The 21256-nt window shown below is 36.7% G+C and overlaps 1 protein-coding gene across 1 annotated transcript in view; it reads right to left on the reverse strand.

Annotated features, from left to right (window-relative positions):
* Positions 1 to 21256, reverse strand: part of LRP1B (LDL receptor related protein 1B) — a 632825-nt gene that overhangs the window by 79184 nt on the left and 532385 nt on the right. The window contains exons 58-62 of the mRNA XM_053947419.1: positions 20695 to 20817; positions 16810 to 16991; positions 14296 to 14495; positions 2252 to 2440; positions 1393 to 1541 (exon numbers count right to left, since the gene is read on the reverse strand). Of these exons, the coding sequence (XP_053803394.1) occupies positions 1393 to 1541; positions 2252 to 2440; positions 14296 to 14495; positions 16810 to 16991; positions 20695 to 20817 (843 nt within the window). The remainder of the gene's footprint in view (positions 1 to 1392; positions 1542 to 2251; positions 2441 to 14295; positions 14496 to 16809; positions 16992 to 20694; positions 20818 to 21256) is intronic.

Raw genomic sequence — 21256 nt, forward strand, 5'->3', positions numbered from 1 at the left:
GTGTCACTAGAAATTTTAAGTGTCTATTTTTTTTAAAGCTAAATTTGAGGAACTAAATATGGGGCAAAATTGTTAAGAAATTCCCAATTTTAGAAGTGATTTACATCTTAAGAAAACAGAGAAAGTCAAGTCTCTTAAATAAGATTATTATTTGAGTGAAACTGTACCTCTTTTATTAAGATGGACACTGTTCCCTAAAAATTAGGAGTAAAACGATTTTCCTTAATGCTGGAAATCATTATCATGCATCATGATATAGAACATTGTAAGAAGTCATTAGCATACCTCTATTAAAAAGGAACTATTAGAAAATCAGACTACTAAAAATATTTTAAAAGCCATATGTACTATAACAATCAACCATTTAATTGTCTGGTTAGAACAATCCAAAGGCTTTTATCAAAGTGGTTCTCTTATATGAAATCAGTATGTTCTACTTATTTACCTTACATTTTAAGAAAAAAAAAGTAATTAATGTTTCTTTTAAGTAATAGGGAATATAGTTTAGTGTTTTAATTGATGAATTTTTTTTCCATTTTACATATTTATTTTTAACACAAGTCTATCATTTTCCAATCTTTCTAACTAGACTGAGCTTGTCTTTTTTTAATGCAAAATTCATTCATGCATCCCAAATCACTGTTACACACACTCTGTATTTGATATTTCAGACAAATGTTTTTTCAAGGCTATTTTTACAAGTTTAGCAGCTGTATTTGTTCTGGTGACTGGCAGGAACACCAACATTTGAAAGTGAACAAGTCCTGTATTCTCTGGAGAAAAAGCCATTTGCAAGTGTTTCTCTCTAACAGCCTTGGAGACAAAACGCTCTGTGGAATCTCGTCCAACTGGGATTCCTGCTTCATCTAATTTATCATTTAGACGCATTTGCAGAGGGCTTTGGCCACAAACCATGGCAGGCAGGGCACTGAGGGGAGGGGACACCTGACCAGGCCATGATGGGAATTAGTAGTATGCTAATAGAACCATCCTATGTTTGGTCAAGTTTCCAGTTCTCCTTCTCCCTTGGTTCAGGACTTTTTTCTTATAAGGTCGTGTTCTGAGCTCACCCTCCTGACTGGACCTTGTCCCCCAATACCTGGCTGCGTTTGCCCTGCCTAAGGGGTTTTTGGAATCTAACTCTGTTCCCTGCACCCCATTTGTTATTTTCCTTATTAAACTTTTTATTTTCCAGGCTAGATCCATCGCTCCCGTTCCTCTTCAGCTCTTCCCGGCTTAGCCAGGCAGGGAGATCACTGTGAGCTCTCAAGCTCACAACGCTCCAAGTGCCCCTCTGAGTGTTGAGCTCCTTTTGATGCTCCCCCATGCTGGGTGAAGCCAGCATTCCCTGTTGCACAGCAGGGGCAGGGCAGTCAATCCCCAGGCAGGTACCTGGCTGGCGGTGCAGTTGGACAGGCACGTCCTGTTGTCCGCGGCCAGGTAGAAGTTGGTGGGGCAGGCACACGAGTGCAACTTGTCAGGGGCCAGCAGGCACAGGTGGCTGCAGCCGCCGTTGTTCAGCGTGCACACGTGTCTGGACACTGTGGACAGAAGAGGGGAGGTAGATCAGAGCCTCTTATCTTAGCACGCTTTGGGGTATCTGCTTTACGGAGGAAGAAAATTGTGTGCCATGTTCTGTCTTTGCAGTGCAATGTCTCGGATCAAAAACACAGAGGCAAACTCTTCCTGCTGCCTTTAAGCTATTCTCTGTTGTATGCAAAAATGAATTATTACCATGGTTGTAAGTTCAATACTGAAAGAATGAGAGGAATAAAAAATCTCTTTTTTTTTTATAATGTGATAAAAATTAGCTTATCTATGTCAATTGCCAAATAGCATTCAGTTATAGTGATATCAGCAGATAAGACAGAATCATACCACTCATATTCTCTGACATTCCCTCAGTCTAGCAGTATTCTTCTGCAATATTAACACTTTTCAAAGAACTGGGTTAAAAGTTTTCATAATACACTGTTCCCCACTTAAAAACTGGTAACTTGTACTGTAATGCAACTTAACAGTTCTTTACTTTCAGTCAGTATTTCGGTTAATTTTTAAGCACATAAATTATATCTCTACTGAGCAAGTTTTGTTAGATGATCATGTGAAAAATGATCATGTGAAAACTTCCACAATCTGAAGCAGAACAGAAACAATCATTGCAGATAAACGAGCATGCAGTACTTCAGCACATGGCTACTCAGTCAAATACCTCCATGTGCTGCTTGGAAAGCAGAGACAGGATAATTACCATCAGGCTGCCTGTAAGAATGATACACCTGGATGTCTGTGATGGTGTGCCACGAGTTAATCAGGGAGAGCCTGTCCGAGCCAGAGGTTTTGTGGGCACGGCTGAGGGATTTGGTTTTCCCGTCTGTCCAGTAGATGTAGTCTTCAAACAATGTCAGTGCAATCACCCCTGGGATGTCTTGATTAGGGACTGGAAGGAGAGATGCTCAGATTAATGTTCACTCTTGGGAAAGTGCCAGTTAAAATATTCCCCACTGCACAGGCTGGCAGAACAATTGCTATGGAATGTCCTGAGGATAATTATGGTGGCAACACACCAGCACCAGAGGGTCCTTTATTACCAGTTACAATGAAGGTGGATGGAGGACAAGCTCTACCTGCTTAGAATTTGTTGGTCCAGTCAGTGTTAAGGAAATGAAACTATTTCAGTTCAAAAAACAACCTCCAGATTTTAAACTAAAGGCACGTCAAACTTTAAAATTGTAAGCAACAAACATAACTTTCTCCACTCTTTGCATAAGCAATATAAATTGGCTCTTTTATTGGAATAAAAATTATTAGAAAACATTCAGAACATAACATATACATCTCCTGATGCTCTCTGTTTAATACTCTTTCTTACAATTAAGAGCATTTTATTTCATCAAAATATAATGACAAGAAAGACAGAAAAAAAAATGGTATTTAAAAAAAACATTGCAGTAAGAGGGAATATTGATAATTTCTAGCATCACCAACCACACAATATAAAAAAATAAGTCCATAGCTACAGTATCACAAAGTTATGAGCCAACATTATTTGGAAAAGGATGGAAGGACAAAAGGGAGAAAAAGTTTTGGAGCATTCTTTATCCTTCAATATACTCCTTAACCTGAAGTATTTGTTCTTGGTAAACAGTAACTGAATGCCACCTTTCTTTTTTCCTCCTTTAAACATCAATAGTAGTAATCATAGATGTCACAGGAGAATATCTGACCACAATAATTATTTGTAAATGATAATCTTTTGTTGCTGAATCACCTAATTACTGTTAGAGGTGAAAAGGCACAGCACAGCAGCTGACTGTCACGTTTAACCAGCACATCTTTAACACCTTTACCCTGTTTTCTGCATCTTTTTACCTGAAAACTGTTGACATAGAGTAGGCAAATCTCAAATTCCCGTTGGAACATTTTATAGCTCATTGAGATCTGATGACTGGTACTGAGTATATGGAACAACAACTTAGAAAATTCAATTTTCTATCCAGTAGTCCTCCCTCTACTGAACTCCAGTGCAGGGCATGTTGCCCTCTGGTCAAGGAGACCTTGCTGCTTAGGCCTGAAATTATTTTCCCTTCTTATATGTCTCCATGAACCACATCAATCACACTGAAATGAGAATATGATATTTTTGAAAGCGCTTCAGAGCATTTCCGAGAAATCAGTCAAAGTCCAAAGAAATCTTGGCAATTTTAATCTTAATCCTCTTTACAGAGGCAACTTTGCCACAGTTCCATACAGGGTACAGTACAAGAAGAGCTCTTATAACTTCTGTGATTTGTAGACTCCCACTGTGTAACGTTTCCAATGAGAAATACAAGCCAGGCTGACAGGACAAGCAGGATGGGACATCAGAAGCTGCTGCCCTGAATGAGGCCCCAAAACTTTCCATAACTCTAATTATTTTATTTTTGCTTCAGTTCTGAGACAGTATTGGTTCATATAAATTATGACCCTTGCTTCTACTTTTAGCACCAAATTAAAGATGTCAAAAGTCCCACTCCAGTCTCTCTAAAGACAAAAAATGTCCTATTTTATCTGTCAGTTTTCTCTTTTTCTGATCAAAGTTAAGATTAACATCAGAATAAGAGGGCATATAAAATCATTTGCATACATGAAGAGATTTACATAGAAAAATTATTTTGATTTCATCATCTTTATTATTCCCCACCAATGAAAAATACACCTAATAGTCATCCTTATTTTGGATATCCAGGACTCAAACCCCATAGCCTAAGCATAGCTATATGAATAAATGCTTATTCTTTTGTTTTGTGGATGTTTGTGGATGGCCAGACACTTTATCCTGCCTTCATTGGATTAGACATACATCAAAATCCAGATGAAACTTTATATTCATGAGCTAAAGAAGATTCAGGAGATTTCCATACACTGCCTGAACTGGCCCATCACACTGCATTAACAGGAAGCCAAGTGAAGTGTGTGGCACAAAATATTAAATGCTACAGTTAGAACACTGCACAGAAGAAAATTGTTCATTGACTCAAGTACAATTTTCTTTTATTTAAAATAAAAATAAATTCTGCAAGTACCAGGTTTAAAAGCTTAACTCTTTCAAACGTCTTAAAAATAAACACACCTTATCAGGAACAATGCATCAAATATTAGAGTCTCTTCTTTTTATGTTCTTTAAAAGAAGAAAGACAAAATATATTTGTTTCTAAAAACTGGGTTTCCTATTATTACCATTTATAGGTATAAAGTTGGAACTGTCAATGGCATAACACTCACAGATTCAGGTTGCAATTTGTCCTGTCCCTATTTTTATTTCTGAGCAACTCTGTAATTTTAATGGGCTTCTGCATTAACTTTTCATTAGGTCACAATCAACACAAACTTGCACCATTAAAAGCTGTAAGAGCTAAATGTATTCTGTTGTGAAACATAGGGAAAGTTATTAAAAAATCAATTAAGAAAAGCAATGAATAGTACACATATATGCAAATGAAAATCCATTTGAAGTAAAACAGAATATAGCTACAGAATGACTGGAAAATATTTCTTAGAAAAATTCTACACTGACCATAAAAAGATAAAATGCTTATAAAAGAAGAAATAATAATTACATAACAGAAAAACTTATAATATTTCTTTTAAGCTGCCCATAAAACTCATTATACTTTCTTGTAGAAAATAAACCTGTAAAGCCTGAGAGAGTTTTCTGAAAACAGGCATTGAGTGGCTACCAATTCTGATTTACTTTACTGTTTAAGGAATAGTTCTATTGGAAGGAATAGTTCTATTCTGTTAAGGAGTAGTTGTATTCATAGCTGAATACAATTTTTTTTTTTTTTTTGCCTTTTACTATGTTATAAGCATGGAAACATCAGAACTGTTGACATGTAAGAGGTTCTAGAATTTATAGTTCCCACCAACCAAACAAAAATGAACAGAAAACTGAGGTCATTTTATCATCTGATTATCTGATGGAGCAGTAAAATGCTCCATAATGCTCTTTATTCTTTGCCTTTGAGGATATTAGTGTTTCACACTTTCCAAAACTTCAGGCAGTGAATACTGATTTTTCTAGAAATGTATGGAGTAGTAGAAACACCCACATCCTTTTTTCACTCTTTCCTGCAACTCCAAAAAAGCCTTAGCTGATTGATCTCATCATAAGTGGCATACAGCACTAATACTATATGTCTAATACTAATTATTAACCCTATTTAATACTAATTATTAACACTACAGCAAGCTCTGTGGTGTGAATCAGTTTTAAACAGGAGAGGAAGACTCATTGCTCCTCTTTGGCAAGCACTCAAAACCAGATTATTTTGTATGAATTTAAAGTAAAGACAGGTTAGTGACAACAAAGCACCTCTGTTTCCTCTGCATCAGCTATTTGAAAACATTTTATCATATTGCAAACCCATTAGTAAGAAAGGAATATATTCTGTTAAAGCTAAAAAGTTTACTTTTGTGATTCCTTTCTCCACCACAACCTCCTCCTCTCAGAGCTGGGAAAGTTCCTTGCAATTCCTCCTCTTCTTACGAACCTGCTGCCAACTCTGATTCTCTGCTGGTGTTTCATTTTACCCATAAATCATGGATTTTCTGACACTGAATGCTAATCCCAAACAGTGCTTGACCAACCAGGTAGATGAGAAAAGGGACGAGAAAGAGGAGGCAGAAAGGAGAAGGAATGCACAGGCCTTTCAGAAAGCTGCAGAAAATAGGAAGAAAAAACTCAGGCGGGTAATAAAGGGAAAAACGAGGAGGCTTGTAACAGATCAGAAGTGGTGGGAAATAAAAATTATTAGATACTTGAAGACAAAAATGACAATATATAACATAAGGAAGAGAAAGTGCTGCATGAACTTATGAGAAGAGCCACAGGAGTTTATGTGACTTATGTGATTATGTTGACACATGAGAACCATGACAGACTTAAAATATATGTGTCTCTCTCTCCCCTACTTACAAATTTTGTATGAATTTTGATCCAAGAATATAAATTCATAGGCTGTAAGTCATATTTGTGATACAAATGTTTACTTTTCTCTGAGAAGTGAACTCTGCATCCCTTATATTTTCTGAGCACATTTACTTAAGCATAAAAAAATGGTCATTTATTTCAGGAATGAAAATCATTCCATCTAGGATTCCTGAGCTACAAAACCTGAAGGCATACAGAAGTGAAGCCCAGCTCCCTTGGCTCTTATTGAAACACAAGTTTTTCCAAAAGTCAAAACAAATACAATAACTCAAATAATAATAAAATAGGTCTCATTGGCAGGTGGTAAAATCGATGTACCAAGAAAAAGTGTCCTTTAAAGGACAAATGTTGACCCCTTCTAAGAGAAAAACAAAAGCAAAATTATCAGTGCCCTATCATGTCCAGAAGATGGTTGATCACTTCCAAGACAGAAAGGGATGTGTCCCTTCCCTTTCCAAAAACAAGGGACTGCAACCTTGCCCCGCCCTTGTGCAAAATCTACAGAAACAGAAGAGGTGAAAAATCCCTGTTAGGCTCCTGTTAGAATGCCAGTTCTGGGAAGCAATTGCTAAAAGCAATTAATTGTTGTTAAGCAACAATTTAAATTACTTTCTAGCTCCCTGTGGCATTACAGCAGTTTGTTTTAGAATTTTGGCATCCAAACACAGAAAATTTACATGGGTGACCAAACCTGAAAAAACAGGCTACGCTATTTTGAATTCCACTCCCTGAAAAACAAGTTCAGAAACTTGATTTTCTGAACTGCAATAAAAGAGAAATAAAAAGCCTACTGACATCTCGATCTAAATGGAAGCAGTGGTAATCTCCTAGGAAGGGTTACAAACCCTCCAAAGACAAATTGCATCAAGGAAGAACAACACTTAATAAGAAAATAGCAATTAAACCTACAAAACCAAATAAACTTGGAGATTGCTGATCTCTTCTGCAGCAATTCCTGGCCCCCACTGTCCTCTTGCCACGTGAACTCCCTTGTAGCTGTTTCTGTCTCATTTTACATTCAACTTGGAGCCTCTCTGAGACACAGTCAATACTTTTTTATTTCCTATACTACTTATTCCTGATGCTTGCTTCCTTTGATAAAGAATTTGAACTGCTTAGTCCATAAAATTAATAATGAATAATGACAATAAGATGATATCTATTAAGCTTGTGACAAAGTGAGTAGTTCTGACAGATATAATTAAATTTAAGTATATTACATCACATTATATATTGCATTAAAATACTGTATTTTAAAGATATTTTATAATCATTATTACATTTATGAAATTTACACTTGGTTTAGAAACCTAAACCTGTCAAACTCAATGAACAGAAAAAAGAAATATTAATGTAATATATAGATTAACTCTATATAAAAACTATATATATATAATATATATATAGTTTTTTATATATATAGTTATACATATATATAGTTTTAGGATGTTATTACTCATATCTTTAATAACATGTGCATGCATAAATATTTCTTTCTTCAAAATTAATATATTACCTCAAACATCCAGATTGGGTTAAGGATGGAAGATAAAAGTTCAGTGGTGGGATATTTTGCCAGTAAAAAAATGTAACTGAAGCAATGAAAACTGAGAATATTTCAGTACAACAAACTCACACAAAACTTGTTATACATCCCCAAACTGCTATCACTAAAGAAGCAGGAAATTTAGCCTTAAATCTAAACATCTTAAAGTACTAATGTGTTTGAGATATTAAAGTTCATGATTAGATATAACAATACCATGAGTATAGATGCATAAATTTTTCAAAACCTGCCTACAAAACCAATTGATAAAAACGAGGAATGAAATATTTTATTGTCCCACTTTAAAATGTTTTATTACCTTTTCTAATTCACTGTGAGCAGTTGTTTATATGCCAGTTACCCCACAGCAGTACAAAGCAGTAATAAATGACTCTCAAATATACACAAGTCACTATTTGAGTAGAACAACTGTGTGTGCTAGTGAATTTTAAAGGTTTTAAAATTATTTTTAACATTTACAGAGACCCATTGCTTCCCAGCCCCTCACCTTAGACTCCTGTCTTGCTGCTGGTTTTCATATCCATTCCCAGTGACCCCCAAGTTATTCCTTCTTTTATCTTTCCCTCTCCTGCCACCATCCAACTGTGAAGACATAAACCACTGAGCCACTTTGGTTTATCTCATTTGTCTTCTACTGAAACCATGGGAGCTGATCAACACTGCAACTCCCTTCATCAAAATCCTCCCCTTTTCCATTGTGTTGATTGGAACAGGGAGAAAACAGAAAATCTGTGGTTTATGTTCTTTGTCCTGATTACCCTCTGACAGGAACAGCTGCATGGGAAGTAATGCCCATCCCTTAAAATTTGTGATAGCACAAGTCCAGCTCATGGAGAAGTTTCAAGTATAGTGAACTATTTTCAGAAGTTTATAGTCTTAATTTGGGCGTATTTCACAAAGCCAGCAGAATATACAGAAACCAAACTGCTGGCAACCTTTGATGCCTCGGGTTTTAGCTTTTATATTTTTCAGGTTCTGTGCAACTGTAGAGTGTGGGTCTGGGCTTCATATTAGAGGACAATAAGCTCTCTTCACAGAGTAGGGAGACAAAACAATTCCTTCTCTAGCTGGGATCCAAGGACAAATGATCTAAATCTCAGACCCAAGAGCACAAACAACATGAAGAGAGAAAAACAAGAAGGATGAGACTTCATAACCTAAAGCTGTACGTGGAGAATTAACTCCAATATGCAAATGGACCAAAATATATAAAAATGAGAGACCCTGTGACAGGTTGTGCATTTTGTGACCATTTTGGTTCATCTTGGGTGCAGCCCTGGCTGGGCTCTTGTGCTGCCCAAAGTGCATCCATTGAGGCCTTCTAATAAATCCCTGCTTTATTCTTTAGCTCTGTCCAGTCTCTGTTCTGGGTCAGCCTTCACAAGGCATCACCCTCATAAACTGGTCTTCATAAATTGAAGACTGGGCAACCTTAGAGTAAAGTAACTGCCTTTAATACAGGTGAATCTGAACAGTTTCTCCTGGATATTATCCTTTAAAAGAGAAGGAACCCAATAACATAAAAGAATCAGATTTGGAAAGACATATGGATTGGAGAATTTTATAGGAACAATTATGAAAAGTGAATCCAGAAGTCAGTAACGGAGAGGAAGCAATTATCAGTTTGTGCCATCATATGTGGCTACAATTAATAATTCTATAGACTCTTCAAAGTTGGGAAAATGCTGCCAAATCAGAGCTACTTCTCATCTGCTCTGAGAAACAAACCCTCTTTCAGATGTCTCTAATTTTTGAGCTATGAGAACTTCCAGTATAAATCTAGAAGGAAATGGTTACTGTAATCTTTTAGATCACTTCTACATTAGGAGAATTTTTTAAACAATTGGACATATTCTCTTTTAAAACTCTGGTGGCAGAGTTCAGAATTAGACACAAATACTCATTTTCTACCTGCAAACTCCTTACAATGAGCAACTGTTGAAATCACAGGCACAAAAAATGAAAGTGGTTGTAATGTCCAACCCCCTTGTGCTCGTTACTTCAAAACTTGCATTCTCTCCAAGTCTGAGAATTGCAAACATTCAGGCAGAAGCTGTCTCAAGAACAGGGTTTTTTTTTCAAATTGAGTTACTCCAGGAAAGTTATTCTCTGTTGATTATATTACACTTAAAGAAGTAATTTAATAATAATAATTTATTTGAAGTGCAACATTTTCCCATCGCTAATTTCCATGCCTCTGTCAGATGAAGGAATAAAGTGCTCAACTTTTTGTTTTTACTGTATAAACCAACAGCTTGACACAGTTTAAGACCTAATCTCAGAGAAGTTTCTGTACTTCCTAAATTGGACTGTCAGATTTCCCTTTTATAGTTCCATTATATTGAAATGCTCATCTTCAAAGAGAAATGGGGGAATGCAGGCAGCTCTGGGATTTAGGAGCCCTGAAGGTTGGAAAACCTGCATGGAGAACCAGATACCCAGGGAACTGTGAAGCCTGCATCTCTTCTGGGTGGTGGGAACAGAGAGCAGTTAAGTCTGACAAATTCTTAAATTTTTTATTTATTTTTTTTTAAAGCTCACATATGTAAACCAGCTTAGTGCTTAGCCAGATTAGTGCTTCAATACTTGCTTAATCATTTACAGTGTATAACATTTGTGAATGCTGCAGTGCTCAATTGGCTAAGCTCTAAAGACAGTTTATATAACCAAGCATTAAACTTCAAACAGCTCAGCAAGGTCATTGCTGCCCCAGTGCCAAGAAGAGCTCCCAAGCACTCTAAGATTTCTGGCCTAGTTAGCATGTTTTCAAAATTCTTACTAGGAGTCTCTTGGCAATTATAAAAGACAATTTCTCTACTGAAATGCAGAGGAACTTTACAAGAGAAAAGCAGCAGATGTTCTGCTCAAAAAGGTTTAAGGTTCAGAAGAAACAACCCAATTTAAAAACCCCATACTTGTTGAAAAAATGTTAACACCAAGATCTAAATACACGTAAACTCCTATTGCATGTAATGAACACTTCCTGGTTTAGCAGACAGCATGTCAATAATTAGCCTAAGATTGATGTGTTTATCCTAAATTGTCTGATGTGGAGCACAGAACACTACACACTGTCTCATACCATCCCTTAATGATGTGAAATCCACTAATTCTCATAAGTTACTTATTTGCCGGGTCTTTTGAAATCTCTGTGCCATTTTCTGATACATTTTGTAATAGACAACTTAAAATCCAAAAATCACAGTCTCAGGAAAAAACCTCAGAGCAAGCCAGCCTTATCCTCAGAGGTCACAGAAACAGGTGAGAAAATGATTAGTTTGCCATTAGGAGCACTTCATTGCATCACTGACAGCATTCCTGTTCAGACTTTTCCCTCTCCTCCATGAAAATGTATGTTGTGGTCGCTGTATCTGTACCTTTATCCTTCTCCATTCGAAAACACAAAGGATAAGAGCAAACTCAACCATCTCCCCCTTAGTTAGCTTTGACAATAAAAAATGTCCAAAATGACAAAGGAAAACAGACCATGAAATCCATGCGAAAAACATGCCTTCAAGGAACACAATTATCACAAGAGAGAAAACCTAATCTTTCTCATTTAAGTGCTTATCAGTGTGGATTACAGATATCAGAAGGCCAAGGGGGATCACAGTTCTAAACACTGAACTTGAGCACTGAGTTTCCCCTATTAAAATAATTATTTTACAATGGTTAAATTTCATCGTCCAGAATATTTCTAGTCTTGTGCTGAATCACAAAGAAATTATTTTTTTTTTGTTGGTTGTTCCAGGAGACAGCTGGGAGAAAGGGAAAAGACTCTGATTAAAGGCAAATTGATCATTATCTGTGAACTCTGCAAAACTGTCAAAGCTCCCCTTGGAGCACCCACGGGGCTGTTTCATCTGTTTCAGACACCAAGAATTCTATCCCTGTTTTGTTAAACCCACAGAAACTTTTCTACAACTTCATTTTGATTTGTTAATGATGTTTTGAGTGAAACTTCTGACAGCAGAAAGCGACAAGAGGCGTTAGGTGTGGGCAGGCAGGAGAGGATCCAGACAAGGGCCACAAAGATGATCCAAGGCTTGGGAACCTGCCATGAGAGCATAGGCTGAGAGAATTGGCTTTGTTCACTCTTTAGAAGAGAAACCTCATCAACAGATTCCAGTCTTTAAAGAGGCTGCAAAGAAATGGAGACTCCCTTTTTACATGGAAAAGGTGAGGGGTGATGGGAACAGATTACTCTTGGGAAGATTCCAACTGGAGATAAGAGGAACAATTTTCACAATGAGAATATTGGAATATGTTCCCAAGGAAATAATGGATTGGATACTTCTAAGATGCAGCTGGACATGGCTGTGGGTCATCCAGACCATGCTTTTCCCAGAAAAGACTGGACTAAGTGATCCATGAGGTTGGACTAGGTGATCCGTGAGGTCCTTTCCAACCTCATCCTTTACGATGATTGACTAAGGAAAAAATCTGCTTTCACATCATTTAAATACCTCAGGATCTTTCTCCCAAAGCTCAATTCTGATGGCTTGAATATTTATACACCATCTGGACTTCAAAGAGACGTCCTCAAAAGCAGCACGATACCAGCTTTACACAAAGTCACTATTGCTTTTGGAGCTTGCCTCAGATACTTCACTGGTACCAAATCTGGATAAATTTGCTGTGACATTGTGACAAATTTCCTTCTTCTCCAGGATCAGGCATCCTCAGAAGAAGACATTAGCTCTGCAGATACAAAGAAGTTGAAACTGATTTTATCCAATTGTGCAGGAACCCCACAGGTTGGAGACCAAGACAATGGACACTGAAGATGGTCTGGCTGGAATTTTGCAGCTATCTCCCGAGTTTAGTGACAGAAGGACATTTCTGGGGAAAGAAAAATTCTGAAACTCTCAGGCTGAAAGGGAAGATTGCGAAAAGTTTGACCGCTGCAGTCAGTTTAGGGCTAAGAGAGACACACTGGCTACTATTTACTTCTTTCCTTTGAAAGATCCAGAAAGAAGAGTAAGAGGATAATTTTATGAGAACAAAAAGCAGGATAGCAGCACAGAGAATGACATCAAGAGGAGGAGGGAGCTTTGCTTCCTCTGTCAGAAGAGCAGACTGTCAGCGGGAATCCAGCTCAGGGCTATGTCTGAGCAAGGGCTGCTTAGGTGAGCAGGTTACAATTGACTGGTGTTCATCCCAAAAAAACATGGACATTATGCTGAGATTAATGGGAATGTTTACAGCTTTCGTAGCTACTGCTAGAATCTCTCCAATCTACCATCTCAGACAACTGCCATTGAATTATTCATGATGTATTTATAACCTACAATTCATGAATATAAGGGCTAGAAAACTTGGTTTTGCTTTCCTTTTTTTTTTTTTTTTTTTTTTTTTTTATTTCATAGTGAAGCTTTGATCTGAAAATAAAGTAGTTACTTCATCAATTGTGGTTTGGAGAAGACGAGAGGCACCCAGTACAGGATAAAAGCCTAAAAGAGCCCAAATCCATGAAGTTTTACCAGCAGTACAGCAGTGCTGAGGTTGGGTAAATCTTGAGGAAGGAGTTCAGGTAACAATTTCATCTCAAATAAAACCCCCCAAAAAACTCTGTAGACTAATACTATTTCATATATTTGAATTAAAATGAAAGATCTTTAATTATACAATTTGGAATATGAGAACAATTCATCATAGTGTAGAATTATTTTTTTTTTAATACTTTACAGATAAATGACACAAGCTTTTTAATTATCTGTCAGGTGAGAAGCAAAACACAGGATAAAGATTAGTTCATTACATAAGTATTTCAAAAGTTATTCTTTCACCCATCTACCAGGAAAGCCCCAAATTACATTTGAAATACTGGTCTCATGCTGAGCAGACTAATAGCTTTTCCAGGCTTTCTGAAGTGGGAGAAAAGGCTGATTTTATCCCCCTGTTCTGACACATGGCACAGAGGATCTCTCCCTTCTACTTTTACTCACTCTGTAACTTAATCAAGAACGTGTCTATATATGCCAGAGTATAAAATTGAAAGGCTGCCTCAGACTACTGCGTGTGTTCCTAGAGCTTCTTTTTCTATTTGACATTTTTCCCACAAACACATAGTACTGCACATTTAAAAGCTATTCATATCCATAACAGAGAACAAAAACGAAAAGCAGATTTTAAAATATTGATAAAAGGAAAAAAAAAATCTCAAAAAAGGTTGGAAAAAGGTTTTAAAGGACAGTTTTTACATAACATGGAAAGGATCAAAAAGAAAAAAAACACAACTGAAGTGTTGACCAACCTTTATGTCTGTGAGATCCATCCATGTCAGAAAACTCAATGTGATTCTCATCAGCCCAGTAGAGTCTGTGGTTGACGTAGTCTATGGTGAGAGCCATAGGTCTGGATATTTGTGTTTCTATAACCACAGCTTGCCTGGATCCATCCATCCCAACACGGCCAATGTGAGGGGACTCACAGCAATCGATCCAGTACAGGTATCTGTGAAACAAAACACAGCAGCTGAGTAACAATGATGCCTCGGGTTTTAGCTTTTCTATTTTTCAGGTTTTGTGTTACTGTAGTGTCTGGGTCTGGGCATAAGGGGATGGTGAGCTCTCTTCACAGAGCAGGGAGACAAAACAATTCCTTCTCTAGCTGGGATCCAAGGACAAATGATCCAAATCTCAGGCCCAAGATCATAAACAATGTGGACTGAAGAGAAAAAACCAAGAAGGATGCGACTTCATAAACTAAACTTCATAAACTAAACTTCATAAACTAAACTTCATAAACTAAAGCTATAACTGGACAATTAACTCCAAATGGACCAAAACATATAAACTCATGGCCGGTCGTCCACTTTGTGACCATTTTGGGTTCACCTTGGGTGTAGCCCTGGCTGGGTTCTTGTGCTGCCCAAAGTAGATCTATTGAAACCTCCTAAGAAATCCCTACTTTATTCTCTAGTTCCATCTAGTCTCTGTTCTAGGTCAGCCTTCACAAGGCATCAGCAGCAATAATTGACCAGAGAAGCTGTGGCTGCCCCATCCCTGGAAGTGTCCAAGACCAGGTTTGATGGGGCTTTGAGCAACCTGGGATAGTGAATGGCATCCCTGCTCATCTTGGGGGTTTGAAACTGGATGATCTTTAGGTCTCTTCTAAACCAAACCATTCTGTGATTCAATGCTTAATTTATTTAGCTGATCTCAAGAATAAATCAGTAATTACTCTACAAATTTCCACCTTCCAGATAAATCTTTTCATTTTTCTGGACCTGTCTGTAAATAGGTATGGTGAAAGTAAAGGGTTTGAATACGAATCTTCATGCTAAGTGTGATTTTATTAAATTGATTATGGACTAGCAAAATGTGAATTTAAATGGCTTAGTCTTGATACCTTAGAATTTGAAGCACCACCAAAACTGGGCTTTGTGAATCTCATATCCTATGTAAATGGCATCATTAATAAATTTATCAGAAATATGGCATTGCATCTACTTCTTTTTTTTTGACACATATTTCAAAACCTTTTTTGCTGTTATGCAACCACATAATTCAAATTTACTTGCTTCAAGAAGTACTAGCTCCAAAACATTAAAACAGTTTCTCGCACAGAGGGTTTAAAGATGGGTGAAACACTGAGAGAGGCTGTCGGAAAGCTGAGCAGCAATTTTCCCCTCACCATGCTATTTAACCACAATTCAGAGCATGTTTGCCATAAAGAAAGAAAAATCCCATTATTTAGTACATGGATGCATGTGGCTGCTGTTGTGTGCCATTACTCAGAACCTCAGGACAGATCTTTCCAGCTGGGAAGTTGATTCTGCTCTACAGGCTTTGGACAGGCCCTCCAAAACCCAGATGCAGCTCATATTCTTAATAACCACCTGGAACAGAGTTTGTGTGCAGGAGGAAATGGTGGCCCTAAGAGCAGTTACAGGTATGCTACAACACCCAGGTGCAATATGCTGGCACCCAGCCTGCTCCACAGAGAGAGGAAACTGCTCCACAGAGAGAGGAAACTTTCTCCACTCTCCAACAGAAAATGTTTTCTTTGGAAACAAACTGCATGGCAGCAGCAGGTTAATCCACTAAGCATTTCTCATTTGTGAGGAAAAAAAAAACCAAACCCAAGATACAAGTAACACCGTTTCAAATTATATCTGAATTTAAGGTTTTATTTCCAGTAAAATTCTGCATTAAAATAAATGAAGAAAAGCTTATATTTAGCGATAAAAAATTGTAAAAAACAGCCTTGGAAAGCTGTCTATACACATAAAAAAAGCCCCCCAGTAAGTTATTATGCCTATTCATTTATATATCTAAGCCTTCCTGAAAGACTGGCACTCTCTGTTCTAACTTTGTAGAGTGATTTTTGCATACTCAGGGATGCCCAGGCAACCACAGAAATATTCCATCTCTTGGAAACATTAAACAAAGGTCTGTATCCTCCCTTCCCAATTTTACAGGGAAGAAAGGGTACAGTTAAAAGAAAATTAAATTCTAGTTCTAAGAAATAGTAGAAAATAGCTTTTATCTTGAAAAAACTAGTAAAGTATATATATATATATATATATATATATATATATATATATATATATTAAAGTATATATATATTTATGCAAGGAAAAACACTGTGTTTCTTTGTTCAGGTAGAGTCCAGATCAACACAACTTTCTCCTGTCACGAATATTAGATAAAAAAAAAAAAAAACAAAAACAACAAAGTATTATTTCCTATTTTTTGAATAAAAATTATTTTAATATCACATCAGGATTAAGTAGGAAGAACTGAAAATTGAAGCTGCTTCTTACCCAGCTTGAGGATCTAAGGACAGATCTCTGGGAAACTTCACTCTCTTGCTCACAAGGACGGTTGGGTACAAGCCATTGAGTTTAGACACCTCAATAATTCTCTTTTCAGTATCAGACCAATAGAGATTCTTCCCAATCCAATCGACAGCCAGAGCATTGGGAACAGCTGTATTGTGAACTACCTGGAAAAGCAAAAATTATATTATTTATCTAAATAACTGGCGAAAGGAACAATAATCCGAGAGCTACTGGTGCCAGGATACTGAGAGACTGGATATTTCATACAGTGACATAAAGCATGTAAAAATTGGGTATTATTCACTGCTAAACACTGACACTTCTCAGGCAATGACACTTAGGTAGCTACAACAATGTGACACTTTCCTCCTAGTGAGGGAGAATGGAGCATGCTATGATATTGTAAAGAGGAAATTACCAACTTCTCTGCATTATGCATGAATTTTAAAAACTTTTGATCTTTCATTTTTCATCTTAAGTATCCAGTTTTCTCTTAATGTAAAAAGAAAAAAAAAATCAAACAAAACCAAACTTTTCTCCCTTTCACTATTCTATTTTTTGTTCCACAGAACAGAGTGGAGATGTGGCTGCTCTCCCCACAGCGTGCCCTTGAGCACATCTGCTTCTCATCTGCCCATTTCTCTCAGCAGTCCCCATCAGTGTCTCCTTCATTTTAATGTCACAGTAGTGCCATATGTCATCGTGACAGAGAGACCATGAGAGCACTCAGAGTTACTGGCTGGACAGGAAATACTGGGCTCTTATTTCCAACATTCATGTGGCAGAAGAATGAGGAACTTCCCAAGAATTAGTTAAATTTCAAAAGGATGACATTGTTAAGAGATAAAAGCAGTTTAGTCACCTACTGGAAAGCCTACAGACTACTGACAGGGATATGTTATTCCCAGGGGTTTTGATGACTTGGATAATTCTGGAACTTGAACAAATTCCTCTAGATATATGTGATTGCAAATCTCATCATGACAGCATGAGTCAGTCTGGCTTGTCTGGGAGTACTTCATGTCAAGTGTTCAGTAATATTTGAATATTCACAATCATTTGAGTCCAATTTCTCCTAGGCTTGAAAATTCTATTCCTGAGAAGATCTATGCTGACCTGATATCTACTCCTGATTAAATTCTGATTAGGTCTGTGCAGCTAGAACTTCAGGAAAAAAAAAAAACCCACAAATCAGAAAACAATACTTGAAAATTTATGAGATTTCTTAAGCACTGATAATGGGTTTATACTGATAATGGGTTTATTATTGTGGTGAACATTCTAATTTACTGTTATCTTCATCACCAACAGCATGTGCACCAGAGTATAAACTTCATGTATAAACCTGTATTATGTATAACTGAATGTGCTAGTTTTAAATTTATTTACCATCTGAAGACATGGAAAAGCCTTCAAGATAAAAAGGGATATGGTGAGATGCTTTAAATCAATTTTACAGTTATGAATATGTAAAAGCACCTTCTCAGGTTGTTACATAATTTATCACCTTATAAATTCTTTTTAAAAAGTTAAATTCCAGGATACATCGCCTTTTTAACGGGAATAAGAGGTTTTATTTTCTAAAGCCTCCACACTACCAGCTTCACCAGTTTATAAATGTGCAATTGCAGCACCTGCTGCACTGGCACAAGGGACATTTAATGCAGAAATAGATAACTCTGAAAATTTAGGTAGTGGTTTAGCTGTCTAAAGACTACACTAGAGCATCAACCAAACGAATGAGTCTCTCTTTCTGATGGCTTTTCCTTGGGAGAGTCACTTCAACCTGTCCCAGTCACTGAGATCACCAGTGTGGCACTTCATGTGCATGGTCCAGCTTTTGACTTCATTTCCCACTAACATTTGGGAACCTAAACTCTCCATAAAACACTGTGTTAACAGCTGAACACAGCCATGTGAAAAAGCTGTCATTTCAATTCTGTAAGTATCTCCTCCATGAGCAGAGGCAGAAGAAAAATGAGATGCCATCAGGCTTCCCAGAGCTGGTGTGCTGAAGAAATGCCATCTCCTGCAAGGGGAATCCGAGGCAATACATCAAATAGCATCACTTACACTGAGAGCAGATCTATTTATAGCAAAGAATAACACAACAAGTGGGAAGATATTAAAATGAGAGATTCATCAGGGGAAAAACCATAAAAACTCTCCCTTGTGACAAAACAACCCCATTAAAATATGTATACAGGTTTGCTAGATAACAAATAATAACCCCAGCATTTAAATAAGTAAATAAATAATTATAATAATTTCATTTGAAATAATTTTTAATTATGTCAGCTATTAAGTATATCCTATGGCAAGCTAATAAAAAAGTCAGAGTCACAAAAATTTGGCTGACAGCCTATTAGAGAGTTCTAGTATATAATTCTTGCTAATTTTTTTCACCTCTTTTTTTTAGCTTTCAGAGGCCAAATCTGGGCCAACTTTTTCAGAGAAAAACAGATTTTTGCATGAAAATTAAATGGATTTATTTTTATGATTATTGCTTTGAATACAGCATCGTATATGAGCAAAATTTTAATTGACATGATACTTGTGCAAATTGCAAATTGATGGAAAAATGAAATATCCTCATCCTAAACAAAATGTCCAGATCCTAATTTTCTTCTATGTGGTTGTTCAATTTTTGATGTATTTTCTTAAAAAATGAAATTATTAATGAATCAGTAGAAAGCAATTTTTTTTATAATCTTCTACCTGGTTATTAGAACACTTTTAACTGGGAAAAATTCCTTGTTCTTGAAATAGTGAAGATTAGAAATAAAGAGTCTGAGTAATCCCCAGCCCTTATATAATACTGAATCATCCAGAAGGGACAGAAGCTGAGGAGGATGCTTTGGAAACTGTTTAAAGACAATAAATATGATTCAAGTATTTAATGGATTTTGAACCCCACACTTGCCAGCCTTCTATTTTTTTCCCCACACAGGTAAAACTTCTGAATGCATGCTGGGTTTTACTTTTACCCCAATGCAATCAGATTGCCAGAAGCTGCTCATCCACTTGCTTTTTTTTGTTTTCTTTTCAAGAACAACTATTTTGGTGTGAAGGATGCAAACAAGGTTCACTGAAGCCAGTGAGTTTCAAACCCTAACTCACATAAGGAGCAAAGCTGATGTGCTCTGATGATGTGTCAGTCCATGCACCAAGCTGAGAAGGAAAAACACAAATCTTTTCTCTCTGCATGATTACTGGTGTGCAGAGAGGGAACAAAATTCATAGGATAGGTTCCTGCTCATTTAAGTCCCTGTTTCAGAAGGCCAGACATAATAGAATAAACAAATAATTCCTTACTGCTTATCACCAGTTCTGGGAAAATGTTCACAAAAGTCAACAAATGTGTTTAATAGTGGATTTGTGAACCTAATCCACTACAGAGACAGAACAGACAGACTGTGCAGAAATGGGAGTGCACTTTTACTGTTCACAGCAAGGACATTAAGTTATTTTAATTATCAGTGTAGTGGAGGTGAAACAAAAACAAACTGAAGATCACAGGAAATGTGATACAGGAAGAAATAATGCACCAGTGTATTTATACAGCTTACACCTAATTATAGCTCTTTTTTTTTTCTTTGGCATCCTGGAAGCCACATGGAACTGCCAATTCAGTAAACTGTCAGATAAGTCCTAAGGAATTTAGCTCCTAAATACAGTTCTCCTTGCCCCTATCTTTACTTCAAATAAGATACCAATGCAATTAAATTTTACTAGGACTTGCTAGCTCATGCTGCGTTTGTATTCATACACCAAAGCTTCACAATCTGGGTTAAATGTATGAAGGAGCATTTCCCAAAGCACTCAAAAAATTTAATTCTAGTAGTGACATTATTAATCCTCAATTACCTTGATGTCACTTCCATTTAAAGACATTCTGTTTATGCGACTGCCATTTGGTCTGCTGGAATCAATCCAATAAATGAACTCTTCTCTGTAGTCAAAGTCTATTGCAATCACATTGTTCAGCCCCTAAAAACAGGAAAAAACCTCAATTTATTCAAATGTTTGAACACAAAGTGCTGGATAGCATTCAGAATGCAAAACATATTTAATATTCCTAATGATTTATTTTACTGTCTGCACATTTGTGAAGCACTTCCCTCTCTTTTCCATACATTACTTGTAAACAAAGACAAAGACTGTAACAGAAATAAATTTGGTGACAAATTGAGTCATTTCAAAAAATGCAGATGAGACTTGAAACTAAGTGAGGCTCCTGTGTTTTTATATACTCTTATATAAATGAAGTTTAGCAGTGAATACTTCTAACTTTTGCTCAGTTTCACTCTTGATTACTACCTTTGGCCTTCCTTTGGCAAACTAGATGTGAGAATCAGAAACAGTATAATGTTTATGACATTTAAATAGTGAAAAAAAAATCCTTAGTAATATAAATAAATCAGGAATT

The sequence above is a fragment of the Vidua chalybeata genome, chromosome 7 (genome assembly GCF_026979565.1).
Source record: "Vidua chalybeata isolate OUT-0048 chromosome 7, bVidCha1 merged haplotype, whole genome shotgun sequence".
Classification (NCBI taxonomy): domain Eukaryota; kingdom Metazoa; phylum Chordata; class Aves; order Passeriformes; family Viduidae; genus Vidua; species Vidua chalybeata.